General features: G+C 36.4%; 1 protein-coding gene and 1 long non-coding RNA gene across 5 annotated transcripts in view; one reads left to right on the top strand and one right to left on the bottom strand.

Annotated features, from left to right (window-relative positions):
* LOC137218855 (uncharacterized) overlaps positions 1-15,208 on the bottom strand; it is a 123,725-nt gene extending 108,517 nt beyond the window's left edge. The window contains exon 1 of the long non-coding RNA XR_010940891.1: positions 15,041-15,208. This is a non-coding gene — a long non-coding RNA (uncharacterized lncRNA). The remainder of the gene's footprint in view (positions 1-15,040) is intronic.
* Positions 15,141-23,343, top strand: part of DEPDC1 (DEP domain containing 1) — a 30,830-nt gene continuing 22,627 nt past the window's right edge. For 2 of the 4 annotated variants that reach the window (XM_067726535.1, XM_067726536.1), the window contains exons 1-6: positions 15,306-15,464; positions 17,231-17,496; positions 20,608-20,764; positions 21,186-21,304; positions 21,725-21,855; positions 23,126-23,173. In XM_067726535.1, coding sequence (XP_067582636.1) covers positions 15,417-15,464; positions 17,231-17,496; positions 20,608-20,764; positions 21,186-21,304; positions 21,725-21,855; positions 23,126-23,173 — 769 coding nt within the window. In that variant the 5' untranslated portion in view covers positions 15,306-15,416. The other 2 variants (XM_067726534.1, XM_067726533.1) reach the window with 2 other exon arrangements.

The following is a 23,343-nucleotide window of genomic DNA, read 5'->3' as shown; positions in this document are numbered from 1 at the left end:
CTATTCTCCTTTAATTTTATTCAATCATCCATCTTGTCCAGCCAAACAAGATTATTTGTTTTTATCTCACTATGCTGTAGGAAAATATTAAAACACTAACTTGAAGGAATAAACTCAGAAATGAAACTTCCAGTGATAAGAGGAGAAAAAAAAGCAAAAGATATCTGAGAACAAGGTAGCAGAGACATTAAACTAACATATACTATACTTGAAAGCCATGCTGATTTTTCTGGAAAACTGAGGATAAACTAGGTAATGAATCTAACAAAAATGGGATTGACATTTCACAAGGACATTTCTTATCCCTTATCATTAAGGGATAAGAAAGAACGGAAGCCCTCTGGAAACAAAACTGCAAGACAAGCAAATAGATACATGAATCCACTGTCAGGTGAGAAAACAGTAAAGGAAAGCTGCTGACAGATTTCATCAAGAATCATTATAGAATGCTTGGTTTATGATGCTTTACCCATATAGAATTATTTATTAGTAACTGGTAATTATGCATGATAACATTTCTTTATGATCAAACATTGTTTCATTCATTTGTATCTGATCAGGATTATATATTAATTAGGTTCACGGCATCATTTAGAGTAGAGAAAAAGTATGTAAACTTTTCTACGTACTGATTCTTTAGGAGATACAAAATAATATTGAACTGGAATAATAAAGCATCACTATTTACAGACAGGTGTCAGGAGATCTCCTTGTGCAAAGTTACTCAAAAATCAAAGACAGCTTCAATCATCTCTTCACTTGGCTGATTTGCTCTTGGCCTTGAGTGTTATTCTAGGCCTTCTTTGAGTTAGATGTTCCTCTTATGTACTCCTATAAAATCTTATGCTTCTATCACAACACCAGTTAAACTTTATATTATTGGCTTGTATTTCATGCTAGATTTCAAATAAGTGTGACTGAAACTATGTTTTACTGACTAATATAGCATTATCTAGCAAAGTCCCAGAACACAGTAGGCAGTCAATAAATATTTACTGAAGCAATGTATGAAAGCTTACATAGGAATGATTACTTACCAAAGAGTCAAGAATATGTAGTCTAAAAAAAAGTTTGTCATTTCCTGATAGGTACTCCTGGAGAATCTTAGAGAGAATTAATGTTAACATGAAGGCTATGATTGAAAGCATCATGGTCCCTAGGAAATGAATGCCTATTAGAAACTTGGGATTTGAGGAAGTAGGCATCCAACCTAATTATAGTCTCATGATGATGACAAGAGAAGGAAGATAAACTAGACTCATTCCTGCCCTAGCCTGATTCTCAGAGTCCTGTAGTTCATTTTACAGTGTTCATGACACCATGTTTCCTATATTTAGAATTCCTTGTAATGACTAAATTCCAATGAGACTAAAGTCTCTGATATGCAGTTGAGATAGAACAATATTAAATGTTCACGAGCTTTAAAGTACCAACTACAATACAATCCCCTTGCAATTGCTTGTAATTCCAACTTACATATGTTTTATAAAGGGACAACCCAGAAATAAATTAGAGTTTTAGTAATTTTGATACAAGTAAACACTTTTTCCTCCTCTATACTCAGTAGTTAACATGCGTCCTGAGAAGTGGTTTTGTAATTATAAATCCTTTCATTTAATAAAAGATTAAAGAATGATATTTACTCCTATGACCACTTACACAAGAATTTCATTTTAAATTTATTTTTTAAGTTATAATAATGAACCTAATATTTTAATGAAAAGGGAAGCAAGTATAGTAACACAAAATTTCATTTATTGCATCTTAAGTTTTCAAAGAACAAATGCTATTGAAATGGTTGAGACTATTTGATTGATAGGATATTTTGTACTATGGTGGCTGGTTTTATATAGTTTAACATTTTGACTGTTTCTTCAGAAACACTTAGGCCTTTGTTTCATTTTGAATTATTAGAACACATTAAGATCTACAAACACTGCACTTTAAAATAGTAATCAGACTGAAGAGACACATAAAACATAATTTTTTGAAAATCAGTAACATACTAAACCTGTAGCAAATACTTTGTGGAGTAAACAATGATGTGAAGAACATTATTTCTTTCAGGATAACAAAAGACAATTTAGTTTAATATCTAAAAGAAGACTTTTACAAGAGAGGAATTAAACTTCCCCTAATAAAAGAAAACAGATTACTTCTAAAAAGTATTTCATTGAAAAATTCCTAAATTGAGAAGCTATGATAACCTCTCATCCATAATGAACCAAACAATTATTTATTAATAATTCACTACTGTACCAAATACAGCTATAAAACCTGAACAGAATGCATAGGGCAGTTACTTGATTCTAAGAATTAAATTGTAGCAAGCAGACTGGGAAAGAAAAAACAGAAATCAGAGTGCCACTAAACCGACATTGAGTTTTAACTTTTATTTTACTCTGGCATCCCGTGTCTGGACTCAATTCAGTCTGAAATTCAGAAATGGAATTTGGTCAAGAACAGCAAATGCCAAGAGAATTCCTGCAGTTCTGGCTCAAGAACTGAGAAAGGTGTCCCCTAACACTCAGAGAGAGAGCAAGAGCTCTATTTTTCTTCCTTTTTCTCCATTCTCTCATGCACCAGATCCAAGCAAGCCAATGGTGGCTCAGTGACCACGGCAAAGGTGGCAATGAGAGGTATGGGAGCCTAAAACTCTAAGTGAGGAGAACTTTCATCTCCTGTAGATGAGTTGTGGTCCAAAGAGGGTAAGGCAACTCCTCCCCACCCACCCACCTTTGTCTTCTTGCTACTTTGCATCAAATGTCATATTTAGAATTCCTCCCTATGATAGAGTCATAGGAAGTATGAGAGTAGAGTAAATAAAGACATATTTCTGGCCAGAGGACCAAAAAGGGGAGTCCCAGGAAACAGGTAAGTACAGTAAATACTGCAGACTAAGGATTGTGGGAAAGTGACATCACAAATTGTTTATGAACTACAGTGCTCAACCCTAGCTACATATGTGTGTACTTGACCTTAAACAGCACACTAACAACTCTGAGAAGTGAATCAGTATTTAGACCACTGCCCAGATCCCATACTGGCCATTGTGAGTGGTACACATACAAAAAGGACCCTTTGCACTATAAAAACTTTGAAAACAGAACTGACCTTGAAACCACATTCTGCAGAAAGCTGGTTATAATTCGTGGTCTGAACCCAACTTGGCCAACTGCCAGCTAAAACAAAAATATCAATATTTTTCATAGAATTTAAACAAGACCCAGCACCTCATAACATAATATTCAAAATGTCCTAGATATAACCCCAAATTACTTGGGGTTACCAAGAAATCTCTCACAGGGAAAGAAAATCAATAAATGCCAATGCTGTAATGGCAGATTCTGTAATTATCTGACAAAGATTTAAAACCATTATTATAAAAACATTCCAACAAGGGCAAATACCTTGAAATAAATGGAATGATAGAAAATCTTGAAATAAAACAGCAATTATAAAGAACCACCAAATGGTAATTTTAGAACTAAAAATACAATAACTTAAAAATTTACTGAATGGGATCCATGGAGATGACAAAGGAAAAAGATTAGTGAATTTGAAGATAGAGCAATAGAAACTATGTAATCTGAAAAACAGAAAAATGATTTAAAAAATTAAATGGAACCTCAGGAACCTGTGGTACAATAATAAAAGGTCTGATATTTGTATCATCTGAGTCCCAGACAGAGTGGAGAAAGAGTACATTAATAAAACATATATATATATATATATATATATATATATATATATATATATATATATATTTGAAGAAATAATGGTTGAAAACTACCCAAATGTGCAGGGAAATGCACAAACCTGAAAGTTCAAGAAACTCAGTAAACCCAAACAGAATAAACACAAAAAAAATCCATGCCCAGACTCATCATAATTGAACTGCTGAAAACTATAGACAAAGAAAATATCATGATAGCAGCCAGAGAGAAATAATGCATTACGGATAGAGAAACATTTACTCAAATTAACAACTGTCTCATGGAGGCCAGAAGGAAATGGAACATTTAAAAATTGCTGAAGGGCTTCCCTGGTGGCGCAGTGGTTGAGAATCTGCCTGCCAATGCAGGGGACACGGGTTCGAACCCTGGTCTGGGAAGATCCCACATGCTGTGGAGCAACTGGGCCTGTGAGCCACAACTACTAAGCCTGCGTGTCTGGAGCCTGTGCTCCACAACAAGAGAGACCACGACAGTGAGAGGCCCGCGCACAGCAATGAAGAGTGGCCCCCGCTCACCACAACTAGAGAAAGCCCTCGCACAGAAACGAAGACCCAACACAGCCAAAAATTTTTTTAAATAATTAATTTAAAAAAATGCTGAAAGAAAATAATTTTTAACCCAGAATTCCATATCCATAGAAAATATCTTTTAGGAATGAAAGTAAAATAGTCTCAGATCAAGGTAAATAAACTAAGAGAATTTTCTTGCCAGCAGATCTGTTCCAAAAGAATTGTTAAAGGAACTTCTTCAGACAGAAGAGAAATAATACCCAAAAGATGTCTGCAGCATTGAAAATGAAGAAAGAGCAACAGAAATGGTAAATATATGGGTAAACATAATAGACTATTCTTATCCCCTGTAGTTCTTTAAAATATGTTTGATATTTGAAAGCAAGAATTATAACACTGAGTTTTAAAATGTGTGTAGATATAATACATAAGATAGTTACAATACAAGGCAAGATAATAAAAACTATATGGTGGAAAAGTAAGTGGGTGCTTTATAAATGATAACCTATAGGAAGACAAAACTAAATATAAAGATTCCAAATGCAGTGTGACTGTCTACAGGAAAATGACTTCAAAAGTCAGAAGCAAGGTTAATCAGAAATAGATTGGGGCGTGGTATAATATGAAATCCTCACACAGCATATAAGTATGCTCATGATCTTGACCCATCATGAGGACTGCTTACCTCTCCAGCTTTATCTCACTCTTCATTTCCTTGTACTATATACCTTAGTCATATAAAAATTATTTGCAATTCCCCAAATATTCCATACTAACAAACCTCCATGACTCTGTATAAGCTACTCCTTCTCACGAGACTTCCTTCATTCCTTTCTTCACCTGGCTAATTCCAATTTATTTGTCAAGATTAGCTCAGGTGTTTCCTTCTCACACAGGACCCAAAATTAGGTTTCATGACTTTCCTATGCAGTCCACATACATATTATTATATGCATATGTATATTATTATATACACAGTATATATGTATATATACATATTATATACACATATACATATAATACATATTATTATATACATTATTATATACATATTAATTATATAATACATATATAATATGCTAATATATACATAAATATTAATTATTTGGTTTAAACTTTCTAACAAATGCTATCAAATTAGTACATAATAAAATTATAAAGCAATAAAACTATTTGGGGAAAAAACAAAAGTACTCTTAAATCAATACATCAGTAGAATAATTGAAAAATGAACTAATTTAAAATCATTTAGAATCAGTAAAAAATGCATTTAAAATTATCTCTAATACACTCTTATTTAGTTATCATCTTGCTACCATTATTAGAATGATCTTAACTAATGTATTAAACTAAATGCCCTAAGGTAAAATTACTTTTATGAATAATATTTAATGATCCAGAAGAATAATATTAAACCCACAAAAATGTTTTTCAAAACCCATTTTTAAAACTCCGTATTAAAATCACTGTTAAATAAACGTGTGTTCTGGCATTTGATAAATTTATTACAAGTTTGCTGGAACTGAATGAATCTAAGAAATCTACTTCAACTTCTCTATTTTACAGACAAGAAAACAAAGAACCAGGGAGGTGACTTGGGCAAGTTACATAGCTAATTAATGGTAGGGCTACATTAGAATCAATAGTCTTTGACTCCTTCCTAGAGCAGAGTTCTTTTTTTTTTTTTCAATTTGCGGGTATAGTTGCTTTACAATACTGTGTTAGTTTCTGCTGTACAGCAAAGTGAATCAGCTATATATACACATATATCCCATCTTTTTTGGATTTCCTTCCCATTTAGGTCACCACAGAGCACCAAGTAGAGTTCCCTGTGCTATTCAGTAGATTCTCATTAGTTATCTATTTTATACATGTAGTGTATATATGTCAATCCCAATCTCCCAATTCTTTCTAATATGCTACCAAACCTCTCATAGATACAATAAATTCTAAACTTATGAATGGATTGTATTTTAAAAATTCATTTATGATTCACTTTCAGTTAGAACTGGGAATTAACTTTTCCCCTAGAATAATTTTTTATTTGAGTTGAATTCCTAAATTAGTCCCCAAATATAGGTACTCTGAGGAATTAACAGTCCTTTAATTCAACGATCTGAACAGAGAAAAATTAAGTTTAAAGGAAGGGCTATTTTTATGTGTAGATCTTTGACGCTCATAAATTAAACTCCTTGAACATGCCACTAATGATCATTGCTATAGTTGAAAATGCAAGATGACTTTCTAAACAGGTATTACTAGGATTCTAGCACAACTTCCTGACTTTCATGATCCAACTTTGTAAAATTATATTTGGGGATTTTCCCCCCTTCCTTATGGTATCTGCCAGATGTTTTGTAGTTGCTAGCCATCTTCAGCTGTGTACCTACCTGACTTCACAAACCTCCTATAGGAGCTGGAAGGATTTTTGTAGAACATGGCAAATTCAACATACTCATTGGCTTAAATCCAACCAACACTAACTGCATCCAGGAGAACTGAATGTTCTTATTGGTTTAAGGCAATTCAGGGCTACCCCCTGAGCTGGCAGTAGTATATCTCCCTGAACTTATGGACCATGTACCAAAGGGGTGGATGGCCTAAGAACAATCTGGGTACTATAAGGAAGGTGGGTAAGGGAAAGAGATGTTATGTAATCAATCAATAAATGTCCACTACACTAGGAGATAATGTTCCTTGTTCTATGAAGTTCCTTCAAGGCAGAGTCATTTATAGTCTTCATGCAGTCTTTAATGACCAAAAAATACACAAACTGCCCCTCCTCTATAAATTCTCTTCTACTAATGTTTTTGTCATACCCTGAGTTTACCAGATTTCCCATGTACATAATATAGTTATGGAGCAGTCCACCAAAGGATTTTTTCTGATTTGGGAATTCATACATACATACATACATTCATATCTTAAACATGTATAGTTGTACAGCTAAAGACCAATTGATTATTAATGAATCACTTTTAATTGAAAAACACAAAAATTCCATTAAACAAAGGGGAACCCAGATATTTGATGGTTGTATATTACATTATCATTTTCCACATACACTGACTAAAATTCATTATTAATTTTTACTCCCTGCAGGATATTAAAAGCCCTGGCTAAGCAGAGTTAAAAGAGAATAAAGAATTAGCACTAAAGTTCAAAGAAAAGTAGAAGTCTATAAAATGACATATGATATGAAGACTAGAGTTCCCTGTAGCCTCCTTCCTTACTGCTACCATCGCCATCAGATGAAACAAAGGATGAAGGGGAAAAAAGTAGATAGAATAAAAGAAGACATAAGGGAAAACTACTTCATGTGAATGGCTGTAAGGAAAAAACTAAAGTTCTGCATTAATGACAGAATATAATTTATAAAACTGTATTGCCTATTGTCATGCACTAAACAAACACATAAACACACACACACACACACACAAATTAGAATTATTCAAAGAGAAAAAACCCAGGGAGGGGGACTAAACACTGTAACATTCAAGTATAGTAAAACCCTAACCGAAACAAAATTGAAAATTACTTAAAAATTTTTCCATATAATTTTAATATGCTTTTTTTTTTTTTTCTTTTTGCGGTACACGGGCCTCTCACTGTTGTGGCCTCTCCCGCTGCGGAGCACAGGCTCTGGACACGCAGGCTCAGTGACAATGGCTCACGGGCCTAGCCGCTCCGCGGCATGTGGGATCTTCCCGGACAGGGGCACGAACCCGTGTCCCCTGCAGCGGCAGGTGGACTCTCAATCACTGCGCCACCAGGGAAGCCCTTAATATGCATTTTTAAGCATTAACACAGCATCAAAGGAAAGTGATTTATTTTGGAAAGATGTTCAACAATAATATTGAAACCAATAGTATTCTGATTAAAGAGAAAATTCTGATTAGCTAGTATACCCCACATACATTCAAGATCTTTTTATCTGAATTTCAATTTTATATACACACATGCACATTCAACACACGATACTTAAGATACAATTTTCACAGAGATTAGCTTAAATTCTAAAATGCAGAATTTCCCCTTGAAAGCTATTAGATATTGATATTAGTTTTTAAGGAAATGTTCAATTCCTTATCTCTGAAGACTTCTAAAATCTGTTGTGGTTTAGGAGCCATCAAGCCTAAATCAGTACACTTACGTGCTGCTAAACAGACAACTCCAAGGACAGTCCACTAAACAGCTAATATGCAAATATGTGAAAACATTCACATAAACCACAGGAAGAAATGTAGAAAAGGATTCACCGTCACCTTTTTACTGTGTTCTCCCATACATGAATGAGGTGTCTCAGAATCATCACTGCTATTTTTATTATTATGGCTATTGTTAACCAGCTCAATTGCAAATTCCTGCTTTTCCTTATAGTTTCCATTAAGTCTTGGCTAAGAAGCCTTCCCTGTCTCCCCTCAACAGGCTTGGGTCCTTCTTCCTTCTATGATCCAAAGCACTTTGAACACATCTCGATTATCAACATTAAATTATTGCATTTTAATTACTTAATTGCATGACCATTTCTGAAGTAGGTTTCTCCTAGAGAAAGATATTCTATCACTTTGCCTAAGTAACTTCTACTTTGTTGGAGTTCAATATATGCCTGTCGAATGAATGGTCAATCAAAATCTGTATCAGAGATTAATTCCTTCAGTTAATTATATAGAGTAGGAGTTGAGATGGCAAGACAGTTTTTCTGACATGTTTTCCCTTCCCACACTCTGTATTACTAAAGAAAAAGCCTAAATTGCCTTCTTAATAGAAGGGAGGAAGTATTTCCTGCTCCCATCAAAGGCCAGCATATCCACTTCTATTCCATTCCCTCTCAGTCTCTCATGGGGTTTGCTCCCACAATTATCCCTTTCCTGCATCATCAGTTATTTTCTTGAGCTTAATTATTCCCATCAGCTTACAAACATAGCCTTGTATCCTGTATCTTAAATTTTTTAATTATAAATACATCAAATAGAAACCCCCCTGTTGCCCTCATATCCTCTCCCAGCTACCTTCACATTTCTCACCTCTTCTTCACTGCAAAACTTCGTGAACCTGTTAGTGATGTCTGTCTTAACTTCCTCATTCCCATTCTCTTGTCAAGTCACTCCAATTGTCCTTCATTTTTCCCCCACTACACTAAGACTGCTCTCATGAAGGTGCTGCTGATCTCTGTGTCTCCAACTCCCACAGACAACTTCTCTGCTATCACCCTGCTCAGCCTCTGAGGTCATTAGACAGCGTGGATCACTCCCTTCTGGAGAGTTTATTCTCTTGGCTTCCTTAACACACAGGCTAGCTTCTTTTCCTATCTCAATGACTGTGCCTTTTCTGACTTCTCTGCTAGCTCTTCTTCCTCTCCTCAATGTCAGGAGTGACTCAGTGATGAGCTCTGTTCTCTTCTCTATCTACATCTCTTCCTATAATTTTAAATAGAATCTATATACAGATGCCTCTCAAATTTCATTCTGTAACTCTCACCTCTCTCTAAGACTCAAAAATCTTATGTCCAACTGCATATTTGACATCTGCACTTGAATTTCTACTTGGCATCTCATAATTAACAAGTCCAATGCAGAAATGTTGGTTTGTATTTGTTCTTCCCCTAATCTTTTCCATCAGGATAAACTCTACTACCATTTATTCAGTTGATTTCTTAAGAACAATGAAGATCTTTATATTAATCATGTATTGATTGCTGTGTAACAATTCTCCCAAAACTTAACTGCTTAAAACAATGAACATTTATTGTTTTGAACAGTTTCTGTAGGTCAGGAATCCAGATATGGCTTAGTAGCTCTGGCTCAGGGACTCTCATAAGACTGCAGTCAAGATGTTGCCTGAGGCTGGTCGTCCAAAGCCTTGACTGGGGCTGAAGGATCCACTCTAGTGGCTCAACAGTGCTGATTGTTAAACAGAGGGTTTCAGCTCCTCTCCACAGGGACCTCTCCAAATGCCTGCCTAAATGGCCTCAGAATATGGCAACTGACTTCCTCCAAAGCCAAAGATCCAAGAGATAGCAAGACTGGAGCAGGAATTTCTTTCTGATCTAGTGTCAAGAGTCACAATGTCATTTCTGCAATATCCTATTGGTTACACAGGTTAGCCATACTTGGTTTGTGATGGGATGACACAAGGACATAAATACCAGGAGGCATGAATCATTAGGGACTCTCTTGGAAGCTGGTTAATACAATTTTGCATAGGGGAAAAAAAAATCACATAATTGAATCCTTCACAGTCGTTTCAACCCCAAATGTTTCTTTCCTGTAAATTACTCCATCACACACAAACACAACACAGAAAAATATGGAATACGGCAGCCTAACTATAGGTCCACATCCTCCTCCTTCTCCTCTCAAACCTCAGTAGACTTGGATAGTGCATTTGAAACCATGAGCTTTACTAGAGGCTTTGGAAAAATAAGTTAGGGACTTCCATCTACTCTGTACTAGGTAGGAGATTGAGGTCTCATGAAGTAAAACTCCCCCCAAAAGACACAACACTATAGGTCACAGAAATAGCTTAGTTGTCAAACACCTGAAAAGCTCCTCAGGAAGACCAGCACCTGATTGTAAGCAATCCGGATAATCTCCCCAATGTAGTCATATGGCTTCTGTTACTATATAGAGTTCTGTAACATAGTGGAATGATATAAAACCTTACCAAGGAGTTAAGTGGCATCCTCCCTAAGAAATATCAACATCATTAGTGTTCTTGAAAAATTCTCTTTTACTAGAGATCTTTATGTAACCGAGCAGGACCCTGTGGGTACTTCCTGGGACAAGAACCCCCCTCCAACCCCATGTCCTCTGCCTGCCTCCTGTTTGTAGAAAAGCCATAGTCTCCCAGGACTCCCCCTGAGTCACAAAAGCGTGGCTCAAGAATTAATGATTGAAAGAATGTGAACATGTAGTGACAAAAATATTAGTTGGGCCAGGAGAACTGGTAACAATTTAAACAGTCAATCTGCCATATATCAGTCACAGAATTTTTAGTTCCTCCCTGAAGAACATAGGTAACAGTGTCTGATGCACATTCCTGAGTCATTTTACAGATACTAAAACTCCCACCAAATGGAAGTTAACTACTTGATGATCATGAGCACAGAGCCCCCAAATCAGCTGGAGCCTGAGGATTGATGATGTTAACCCCTGTGACACCACACTGTTACCTCACCATCAACCAATTAGAGAATTGTGCATGAGCTGGTCACTCACCCTGAGACTCCCCACCCTCACCTGGCCTTTAAAACTGCTTCCCTGAAACCCATCACTGGAGAGTTAGGGGGTTTTGAGTATTAGCTGTCCATACTCCTTCTCTGGCACCTGCAATAAACACTGCACTTTCCTTCACCACAACCCAGTATCAGTAGACTGGCTTTACTGCACACAGGCGAGTGGACTCAAGTTTGGTTTGGCAACATTTAGATGGTGACAAATATCTAAACAAACTGAAAGAAAAAATTATGAATCATGTAATTAAATCATAGGGATATAACTAGCCTCAGAACGACTAAAACTAGCTCTCTCTAGCTCTCCTTTCTGTTTCTTCTTTGGCATCAGTGCATTTTTACCAGACCAGAAGTCTCCATTCAGTTGTAATTATAGCCACCACTGCCTCCTGGCTCATATCTTCTCAGTTCAGTCACAAGAAAGAGAAGGCTCTTCTGACCTCTTGACCCAGTTTGAAAAAAATCTCATAGGACTCTGCTTGACTCAGCTTGGTCACATGACTACCTCATTGAGTCAGGGGAGCAGAATGCTATGACTCAGTTGGACATATTGTTCATTCCTGAGAGCAAGGAATATGGAAGAGTTCATTCAGAATACATGCTACAGTGGGAGAAGTAGTGTTCCAAATGAGGAAGTATGCTATTCTCAAAAGAAATAAGAGTCAGTTGCCAGACAAAACAATGAATGTCAACCTTACTTCCAACCCTAAACTATAGCATCTGTCTGCATACCTGAGGATACAGGAATTGAGAAATTAATGGTTGAAAGTAAAAAGTAGTTATTTTTAAATACTTGCATGGACTTATCCAGTCTTCACAGGGACTCATCTCAGTTACCGATGGTAAATTTTTTTTAAAGTCTCTTATAAGAACACGTAAATTAAAGAAAATTAATGTATGCAATGAAAAAAACAGCAGTTCAAAGAAGAGGGTCCTTTTTGAGCATACAGTGAGTTACTATAAAACATAAGAGAGTAAAAGAAATTGGACCAGTGAATTTAAAGTTCAGTTGGAAGAATTCTCTCAGAACTTAAGGAAAAAAAAAATAAAATGAAAATTATGGAAGGAAGGACTTTAGAAAAATAAGATAGGGCTTCCCTGGTGGTCCAGTGGTTGAGAGTCCGCCTGCCGACGCAGGGGACACGGGTTTGTGCCCCGGTCCAGGAAGATCCCACATGCCGCGGAGCGGCTGGGCCCGTGAGCCATGGCCTCTGAGCCTGCAGGTCCGGAGCCTGTGCTCCGCAACGGGAGAGGCCGCAACAGTGAGAGGCCCGCGTACCGCAAAAAAAAAAAAAAAAAAGTTTCCTAGGAAAGATAACTGAATTACATCACCTATAGATAAGCTTTCTTTTTAGTGATAAGAAACTCATCCATTCGCCAGATATTTACTAAATTCCTACTACGTACTGTTTAGCAGCTGGAGATAGAGCAGTGAACAAACTACACAGTCTCTGCCATAGAATCTTCATTCTAGTGGGAAAAAAATTAAACTGCAAGGCAAAGTGGAGAAAGCTTACCAAGATAGATAATCTCTGTCAAGGTGGAAAAATTTTGTTTCATCATATTTTGTCTCACCATATTTAAGAAGTGATGCATACATTTCATTTTACTTTGAGATATTCATTCTGTCAATTAGGATTAGGTTCAGCCACAAGAGTAAATTAACAGAGGCCCTTATTTCTTTCACATATAAGTCCACAGTTAGGCAGTCTGTGGGCATTTTAGCAGATCAGCTCCATGAAATATACAGAGACTCAAGACTCCTCTATTCCTAAGAATGTACCCTGTACCACCCTACCATGCCCACCCACATACATACACTCCCCCAAAACTGTTTGGGGAATCCAAGGAATCTGCATTTTAACAGGTATCCCAGGTAATCGAAATGCAGGTAGTTTATAACCCACCTGAGGTATCCTGATATAGAAGACTGAGGAAAAAGATGATAAAATGACTCCTAAAACCTTGGTAATGAGAGAAATAAAATTACTTCTAAGAATCAAACTGTGAAATCAATAAATAGTTCCTAAAAGCAGAGATAAGTAAAGTCACCTTAAAGAAAGCCAAACCACCCACATTTGACAAAACCTCAACTTTTAGGTATTTTCTTATCTAAAGAAATTGTCGGAGTGAAGGTGGATGATGCAGAGTGAGCCCATAAACAATATGGAAGCAACTAAAAGATAGTCTCAGAGGTCTTCTCCAGACATGATGCCTACATCTTATTGCACACATTTTCAGAACTCCTCCAACCATTCTCTTATGAAAAGTTTGGATTTACTTTTATTGTTACCTTTTAAAATGTTTCACATGAAACTTTATAATTTTAAATTAATTTTGTGCCATTAATAGTATCCCCTGTCAGGTTATGTCTTGGAAACATAGGTAGTATTAGGCTGTGGCTACTCATACCAAAGGCTGTATATCAGATAATGTTCAACTACGGAGCTGGGCAAAAATGCAAGATAAATTTTGGCTTCCACGTTCTCATCTTCATTTCATTCTAAAGGGAAATAAGAAATAAAAGAAAAGAGAGAAGAAAACCCTAGAACAATGTGTCATAAAGCCAGATTAAAAAAAAAGGGTTAACACTATTTTGTAACATCTATCACTGTACTTCTTTTCCATAACACAAATGCAAAACTGAGTTGATTATTCCTGTCCACCAAGAATTTTTTAAAAATTCCTGAAATAATTTTAGGTCCTGTTCAGAAAATATATGTATCTCCAACGAAATAATCCTAAATTCAATAGGTAAGGTAAACTGCATGCCATTATACTACTCCACCCTAAAAAATTTTCTCTTACCTCTCCTTTTTACTAAAGCCTATCCTTTCAAATTGCTGTTTAATTTCCAAATTAATTCTTCCACAGCTTCACATCACTCAGGTAACCTCTCAGTCTCTGAATTAAGGGACACCCACCACCAGTTTCCGGCTGGAGATAGAACTTTTATTAAAAGTACGAAGTATGAGGTCAGCCAACAGGACCTGAGATTTGGGGCAAGTTCTTCAACGCTGGGAAACTTAGCTTTTTCATTTGAAAAATGACGTTTGATGCAGATTTCTAAAATTCCCTCAAATGTATAACGGTGATTCAAACATAACCAGAACTCTTGTTTGATATGGCAGTAGATTTTCTTAAGGGAAGCAATTTGGCAAGTTTTGCATCACCTGTCCCAAGCCCCTTATTGTGTGCACTTACGGAAAACTACTTAAGCTCCATTTTACTACCGAATTAACCGGTGGGGAGGTGGAGCGGGGGGCGGGGATGTTAACCTACATTTTAGCACTGGGGAGAATGGAACTGTCGCCCCTGCAAAAATCTACGAAAGGGACAGCACTGCAACATACACCCAGGAAGCTTTCCAGAAGCAAAACCAAGGGATCTGTCAGGTGAAAAGTACGCCCCAGGTTGGTTTCACATGCTAACCACTGCCTGAGATCCCCTAAGGCCAGGCAGAAAACGCTTGTCTGTTCTTTTTTTCTTTGCAAATTTCAAATTCCTTCAACCCAAAGGCTTGGCTCCAAACCATGCTGTGGGGAGCTAAACCGCCTCACCCGTTCTGAATGTGGAAACATGACTCCGCCTCGCCAACGACCGCAAGAGGGAGAAGCAGCTACAGGGAAGCCAGGTTAGGCCGGGCGCCTGTCTCGTCGGCCCCGCCCGGGAGTAGACCAGCCGGCGCAAGCCCCACGGCCCGCGCGAAAGCCTTAAGAGTCCACAGCCCACGCGGACGGCGGCGGGGTCAGGGCGGCGCGTCACGTGGCCCAACGGCGCAGCCAATCAGCGCAGCCCTCTGAGGTATTCAAATCGATGGCGGGGCCGACGGTTGTGGGAGGCTGCGCTGCTGCCGGCTTCTCGGGGGCTGAGTGTCGCCTTGCGCCGCCATGCCGGGCACCGGGCGCTGACAGACCCTCGGGCCCAGTGGGAGGAATGGAAAATCAGGGTGTGCCTCCCGGGCCTTATCGGGCCACCAGGCTGGTAAGACCGCGCGTGAACGAGACTGGCCAGCCGGGGTGATGGCTGCTTTTACGTGAGAACGTTTGTAGCTTTCCCTCGGGCGGAGGGATAGGTCCCAGAACCTCTTGGGTGGCTGAAGAGGAGAATGAGGGGATATCGCGGACCCTTGCAGGACACGCCTGTCCCCCTCCTTTGCTCCGGGCACCCCGGGTGGGCGCATCGGAGTCAGCTTCTGAAGCTACCCCTGTTCTTGGTGCTGTCGGCGTCCTCTGAAATGTCTTGGAATATTCTGAGTTTAGCCGCTCCGCACGCCTGATTTTCTACCCGCATAAGGATTCGAGAAGAGTTTTGAGTTCCAGTGCTTTGTAGGGTCAGACTGGGGGCAAGCCCGATTGTTTGTGACAGCTTCGTTTAGCCGGTCCTGTAGAATTTAATGCAGGATGTACCGACTGAATGCCACTCAGTAACAGCTATTTCATAACTAAGAATGTTTTAAATACCCATCAGGAACCACTGTTGGTAGTCACTGGATTTGTACTTGCATAGAGTGGCTTGTGTATTTGGATCATCAATCCAAGAGGATACTGTGCCACTGGTTATGTGACATTAGGAGAGTCACTTCTGTGAGCGTCAGTTTCCACCTTGGTAAACTACAGCTAATGATACATGCCCAGGCTAAAAGATGTCCTAGAGTAGACATACTGTATGTGAAAGTGTGCTGTGATCTGTAGAATAACAAACAACTTAATCTCTGGATAAATTGCAGCTCAATATAAGTTTCTCGAATAATATATGAAATGTGGAAGTGTGGAAAGAAAAGAATACAGTTATTGTGTTTTCAGACCTTAAATTCTGTGTTGTGATGTTGGGACCACATAGGTTAGATAAGTGGTAGCATAGCGAGTAGTAGCATAGTTGGGGTTACAAATCAGATTTCTTAACCTCTAATGTAAGATTTTTTAATTAAAAAGTTATATGTTTATTCTATACCACTCCCCGTAGACCTGCCACGAACCCAAAAGTTTGGGTAATTTGAAAACAGTTTTGGAAAGTGTATCTTTTGAAAATGTAGATATATCACAGCGTCATTAAACAAACAGTAGACTTAAAACTTAACTTACCGCATATGTTCTATGTAAATTATTGGGATCTTCACTAGTAAATATACTAAAGGTATATTAATACTTTAATACTAAAGGTATTTTACCAATAAAACTATTGCCTGCAAAGAGTTTTGTTTGGCCTGCATAGTTAGTTATGAGTACAGGTTCTAGAGTCAATCCAATGCCTGGGTTTTAGCTGTGTGACCTTTGTCAAATTATTAAATATCTCTGTGCTTCATATTCCTTATCTGAAAATGGGATAGTAATAGTACCTATTCATAGAATTGTGAGAATTAAAGTGAAATAATGAGTGTAATGCATAATGTCTGACACAAATGCTACTATCATATTATTAATATTAGTTGAGGTTAAAGAAACAGGAAGAAACAGGAATAAATGCTTTCTCTGTTGAGGACTAAAGGCAGGTTCATTGTAGTTCTCCTTTATTCCTAGGTTTCCTAAGTAAGCCAACCAGCCAGTGAAGTGCTTGTAGTCCAAAACTATTACATAAAAATATTATTACAATACTAGAATTAATAAAAAGAAATCAGTATGGGATGTAAAATTTTCTTTAGCACAAATAAGACAAGTGATTTCTTCATGAATTTTAATGATTTAACAAGATGCGAATGAGAGAATTTTCTTTGTCTAATTAAAAAAAATTTTTTTCCTTTCTATTTGCAGTGGAATGAAGTTACCACATCTTTTCGAGCGGGAATGCCTCTAAGGAAACACAGGCAACACTTTAAAAAATATGGCAATTGTTTTACAGCAGGAGAAGCAGTAGACTGGCTTTATGACCTATTAAGAAATAATAGCAATTTTGGTCCTGAGGTTACAAGGCAACAGACTATCCAGCTATTGAGAAAATTTCTGAAGAACCATGTCATTGAAGATATCAAAGGCAAATGGGGATCAGAAAATCTTGATGACAACAGTCAGCTATTCAGGTACTAAACAAAGAAATAACTGCAAAACTGAATTACTTAACAATGAAGTTTCACTCCACTTCTAATACTTTTACTAAAACAGCAGCCTCTTCAGGGGAAGTAATATTTTCTGCAGAAAACTTACTGCTCTTAGTCCAATTAAAACCATTTAAAAGTTAAAGTTAGTTAAAGGTTATTGCTGCACAATTAAAAATTATAATAAAATAAGGAGTTGGGAGGAAAGAATGAGATAGTGTCACTTTTACATATTCTGAAAGCTCTGTAACATGTCAAGGACAGAACATTATCAACCTTTAGTTTCATAGATTTAAGAATTACATGACAAGTTCTCACAGGTCCTTACCTTCAAGTGATATGTAATCTATATAATCTAAGAACACATGTGATGAAATAAATAATAGCAAACTTTATATAATAACTAACAAAAGAAATATACCACAGGTTGAAGAGATTATTTATTAAGAATTTATCATATACCATATATACCATATATATCATATATATATATGATATATATATACCATATATATCATATACCATATATATATCATATACCAGAAGCCCTACTTTATGAGTTACATGTTTTCTTTGTTTAATCCCTAGAATAGCTCAGCAAGGAAAATATTAACTCCTTCTTACAGGTGAAGAGCCTGAGACTATGCGTCAACAAATTTTATTCCCTTGGTCTGAAATATGTTCATGTGCACATTCATCAGATTAGTAAACACGTTTCTTCTCATGTCAGCTGTATTGTAGCATCTGTGGGGCCTTTCTGACTCCCTCAGGCCAGCATAATTGATTTTTCTCTCTCGTACCCGGAGTTCTTGATTATATATCCCTTAAATGAGGTCTTTGAATTCTAATACCCATGTGTTTTTTTGTGGGGTTTTTTTGTTTTGTTTTGTTTTTTTGCGGTACGCGGGCCTCTCACCGTTGTGGCCTCTCCCGTTGCGGAGCACAGGCTCCGGACGCGCAGGCTCAGCGGCCATGGCTCACGGGCCCAGCCGCTCCGTAGCATGTGGGATCTTCCCGGATCGGGGCACAAACCCGTGTTCCCTGCATCGGCAGACGGACTCTCAACCACTGCGCCACCAGGAAAGCCCCCCATGTTTTTTTACTCTGCAAAATTAGTACTTTTCAAATGAAATGTAGAAATTGATTCTTGCCTATGTGTCAAAGATGATATGTCATACAAGTAAACTGCAATAACAAGCATATGAATATCTTGTATAACACCCTACAAATCTTTCCTCTCTCTACTACTCATCAGTCACCTTTTGAGTTCCTATGCTGCTGCTCATCCTTTAGCTTTTACTGTCCTCAAGGTCCTAGGCTTGTCTACCCTTCACCTCTCTCCCTGGGCAATCTCATACCATGTCTCCACTTACTTTTCTTATGATTTTCAAACCTCCAACCCAAATACCTCTCCTGAGCTTTAGGCCCACTTTTGCCTATTAAACAGGCACTTCAAATATAGTATATGGAAAATCACTAACATCTCTTAACCTAAATTCTGACCTCTTATATCCATATCTGAATGAATGGCACAGTCTTCCCTGTAGTTACCTTCATTCTTTCCCTTCTCCCCTTTAAATATGATGTAATTATCAAACCATGTCTATCATGCTGCCTCAGTATTCTCTGATCTGTCTACTTCTCTTAATGAATGTTCTTTTCGTGAGACTACTATTCTCTCTTACCTGGAATTCTGCATAACTCTTCAACTAGTCTCTCTACCTCTAATGCTTTTATAGTGGTAACAAAACTATGACGTAGTTAAAAATAAAGTATAACAAAAATGTGTAAGACCTTACTGGAGAAAATTATCAAATTGTACTTAAAATAATAAGTGGAGAAGAATATTCTGTTCATGAATGAAAAGACTTAGTGTCATAAAAATAAGTCACTTCTTCCCAAATTGATGTATAAATTCAGTGCATCTTCATTCAAAACCCCTACATAATTTTTTGTAGGATTTAACAAGCAGATTTTAGAGTTCATTTGATAATGTAAAGGTCCAAGTCAATTTTGAGGAAGAGAATTGCCTTACCTGATTATCTGGGCTTAATTAAATTTAAATTAAGACCATTAAGTGCTGAGAATATAAACCCTTACATATAAAGAAACTTGGTGTGAGTTATACATAAATTAAATACCTAAATATGAAAATAAAACTCTTCTGAAAGAATATAAGAAACTATTTTTAGGACAGAGGAATAAGAAAAAAACTTCTGAGGTGACTAAAAACTTATGCATAAACTTGATTATGTTAAAAGATACCATAGAGATATTGTTTATGTATATTTATTTAAAGTATGAAAACATGAACAAGAAGGAAATACACTAACTATAGGTTAATGATTTCCCTTAGGAAGAGAGAAATAGAATTAGCAAAGAATTTCTTTCATTAATAAAAAAGATAATGGAGCTTCCCTGGTGGTGCAGTGGTTAAGAATCCACCTGCCAGTGCAGGGGACACAGGTTCGAGCCCTGGTCCAGGAAGATCCCACATGCCGCGGAGCAACTAAGCCTGTGTGCCACAACTACTGAGCCTGCGCTCTAGAGCCTGCAAGCCACAACCACTGAGCCCACACGCTGCAACTACTAAAGCCCACGTGCCTAGAGCCCGTACTCTACAACAAGAGAAGCCACTGCAATGAGAAGTCTGCGCACCCCAATGAAGAGTAGCCTCCACTCGCCACAACTAGAGAAAGCCCACGCGCAGCAATGAAGACCCAACGTAGCCATTAATTAATTAATTAAATTTTAAAAATAATAATTAAAATTTTTTTAATTTAAAAAAATTTAAAAAGATAATGAAGTCTTGGTAAAATGTTAATAGTTGCATTGGTTGATGGTTACCTATGTGGATGTTGTTTTATATTATTTTCTGTACTTTTTTGTATCTTTGAAATACATACAGTTTACTAAAGAAAGCAGGAAACTATTAAAATTCTTTTAAAGGTTTAATGGGAAAATTAATTTATGTAGAAGATTCATTCCTTGATAATGTAAATAAATCCAGTTTTTTTAAGTTATTTTTAAGATAAATGGCACTAAAAGTTTGTTTATGATCTCACATTATTTAATTGCATATTATTCTTAAACCAGATTTCCTGCAAATTCTCCACTTAAAACTCTTCCACAAAGGCATCCAGAATTGAGAAAAAACAGAATAGAGAACTTTTCCAAAGATAAAGATAGTATTTTTAAATTACGAAACTTATCTCGGAGAACTCCTAAAAAGCATGGATTACATTTCTCTCAGGTAAAACATCCTTTACTAGTTTAAATATAATTACTACGTGCTTAATAATAGAATCATTAAAAGTGAATGATTAATATTTGAAGCCAATACTTGGAATCTCTTAACTATATTATATTCTAAAAATGTATGTGTAAATTTGTTTGGAACTCACAGAAACGAAAATAAAAATGGTAGTGGGACGTACTTGAAATAGTATTTGTATAATTTAAGCATGTTTTGTTTTAAATTAATTTGAGGGTGGTGGAGGAAGCTGCAAAACCGAAAGCTCTATTACAATATATTGCATTATTTCTTCAAGTGACACCTTACAGCTCCACAATGGGCTGATACTAATAGAATTACTAAATATTAGAAGTGGTGTCAGTTCATTATCTCCAAAATGTGAGCATACCATATTAAACCAAAGTAATTCTTTTTTCAGGAAAATGCAGAGAAAATGAGCTGTGAAATAATCAATGAACATCAAGAAAACTCCATTGATAATAGAGAAATAAGCCAGAAAGATGTTGAAGAAGCTTGGAGATATGTTATTCTGATCTAGTAAGCTATAACTAAGCTATAAGCAAGTTTCTGAGGTGTTTAGAATGTTAATTTGATATTTTCATCAAGATATGCAGTTGAGGAAGAACAAATTAATTCGCAAAGCTTAGAATTTAACCTGTATATGTGTTTCTTAATAAATATTCTTGCGATAGTTCTGGTACAATAGAAGTAGAATGTTTTCAATATAATTTGCTTTTTCTTTGACTCAAAGTTGTAGCTCTAGTTTGGGGTCTATATTGGAATCCTGCAACGGTTATTAAGATATTTTAAAGTAAATACTAATATAAGTCTTAGAGGTTGATTTAAGAAAAATATTCCAAAAGCTTTGTTTGTTTTCCATTCAAACTCTTTCATATTTGTATTCTATTCCACTTATTTTATGGAGGAAAAACAGTTTGTATTCTTTCTCCTATTTAGCCTGCAAACAATTTTAGGTGTGTCATCCCTAGAAGAAGTCATAAATCCCAAGCAAGTAATTCCTCAATGTATAATGTACAACATGACCAATACAAGTAAGCACGGAGTAGTTATACTGCAAGACAAATCAGGTTGGTATCAATAAAAGAAGTTGGAATCATTTTAAACATGCTAACAAAGGTTGCAGCTATTGTGGGGATAAAGAGAGACCAAAATGTAGAAAGTAGAATACTTCAGTTGAGAGAACGTCAGGGAGACTACTGATTTATCAGAGGTGCTTTAGTAATCATAGTGGGCTAATTTTTAAATGAATATTATTCACACTTATTTTAGCTCTTAAGGTGGATTCCTGAATGATTTTTTTTTAATGACAGGGTTAAGCATCCAAAAGATATGCAAATATAATTAAAACTATTGATTAATCACATTTTATTGAGGACCTACAATGTGCCAGGCACTATGCTAAAGATTAGTGATGAGCAAGAGAGAAATGGTCCATGCCTTCCTGGAGCTTACATGAGAAGTTATATACAAATTTAAAGGGGTCAAGACATACATACAAAACCAAAGTAACACCCTATAAAATAAGTCAAAACTCTCATGAACAGTATTCTAAAGAAATCTGGCTTTGTATTATATATGTGTTTATATAATATATTGATTTCAGATATAAGATAGGAAAATTGGGGAAATAATTTAAGCCAGATGTATTGGAAAGCTTACAGGAAATGTATTAATAAATTTACTGAAAATGTTGGCTCATTTTTTTATAATCAATTGCTGTCTGTAGAATTAATTGACATGCATTACTTTGAGTTTCTTTTTGTGGGCAAGAACTTTGAGGGTTTAATTGTAGGAGCAAAAAAGTAAATGTTAAAACTTAAGAACTATGTTGTGTATGCTTGTAGCTTTGGACCAGTTGTATCTTTCATTACCTAAAATAACTTGATTATATGCTCTCCATCTAAGCTTTCTATTCTTTATAACTATTAACTTTTCAAGTCAAATGTATGTGTGGTTTTTGTGTTTGTGTCAAAAAAATGCTACACTTATGTGTCATGTTTCACATAGTGGCAATTGAAAGATTTTAAGCAAGCCTCACTGCGAAAGTACCTTAATATTCAAATATAGCTTGTTTCAATCATAGGTCTCACTCAAATCAGTAATATTCAAATAGCATAGCTAACTTTTTAAACTTGTATTGTAAAATACTGTCTTGGCCCTATGTCTTATTAAATATGTAATCATTTTTAATCCTGCTGGTACACATACGTGTGTGTGTGTGTGTGTGTGTGTGTGTATACATACATGTATGTATAATTATATAATATAATAAGTGTTAAGTTTTAAATATACTATCATCATAACTGTATGATTGAACACTATTAATTTTTTGTGTAGATGACCTTCCTCACTGGGTATTATCTGCCATGAAGTGCCTAGCAAATTGTAAGTTAAACAAACTGTGTGTGTGTGTGTGTGTGTGTGTGTGTGTATTATATTGATAAAATATTTAATAAGAAGCAAGGAATTATTTTTAATAATTTATAAAGTCCTGATAAAATTAAATTATATTCTTTCTGTTGATGTTTAAATGAATATCTAGTAGAACTGATTAC

Source organism: Pseudorca crassidens, chromosome 2 (genome assembly GCF_039906515.1).
Source record: "Pseudorca crassidens isolate mPseCra1 chromosome 2, mPseCra1.hap1, whole genome shotgun sequence".
Taxonomy (NCBI): Eukaryota; Metazoa; Chordata; class Mammalia; order Artiodactyla; family Delphinidae; genus Pseudorca; species Pseudorca crassidens.
This window is presented reverse-complemented; position numbering and strand designations above follow the sequence as displayed.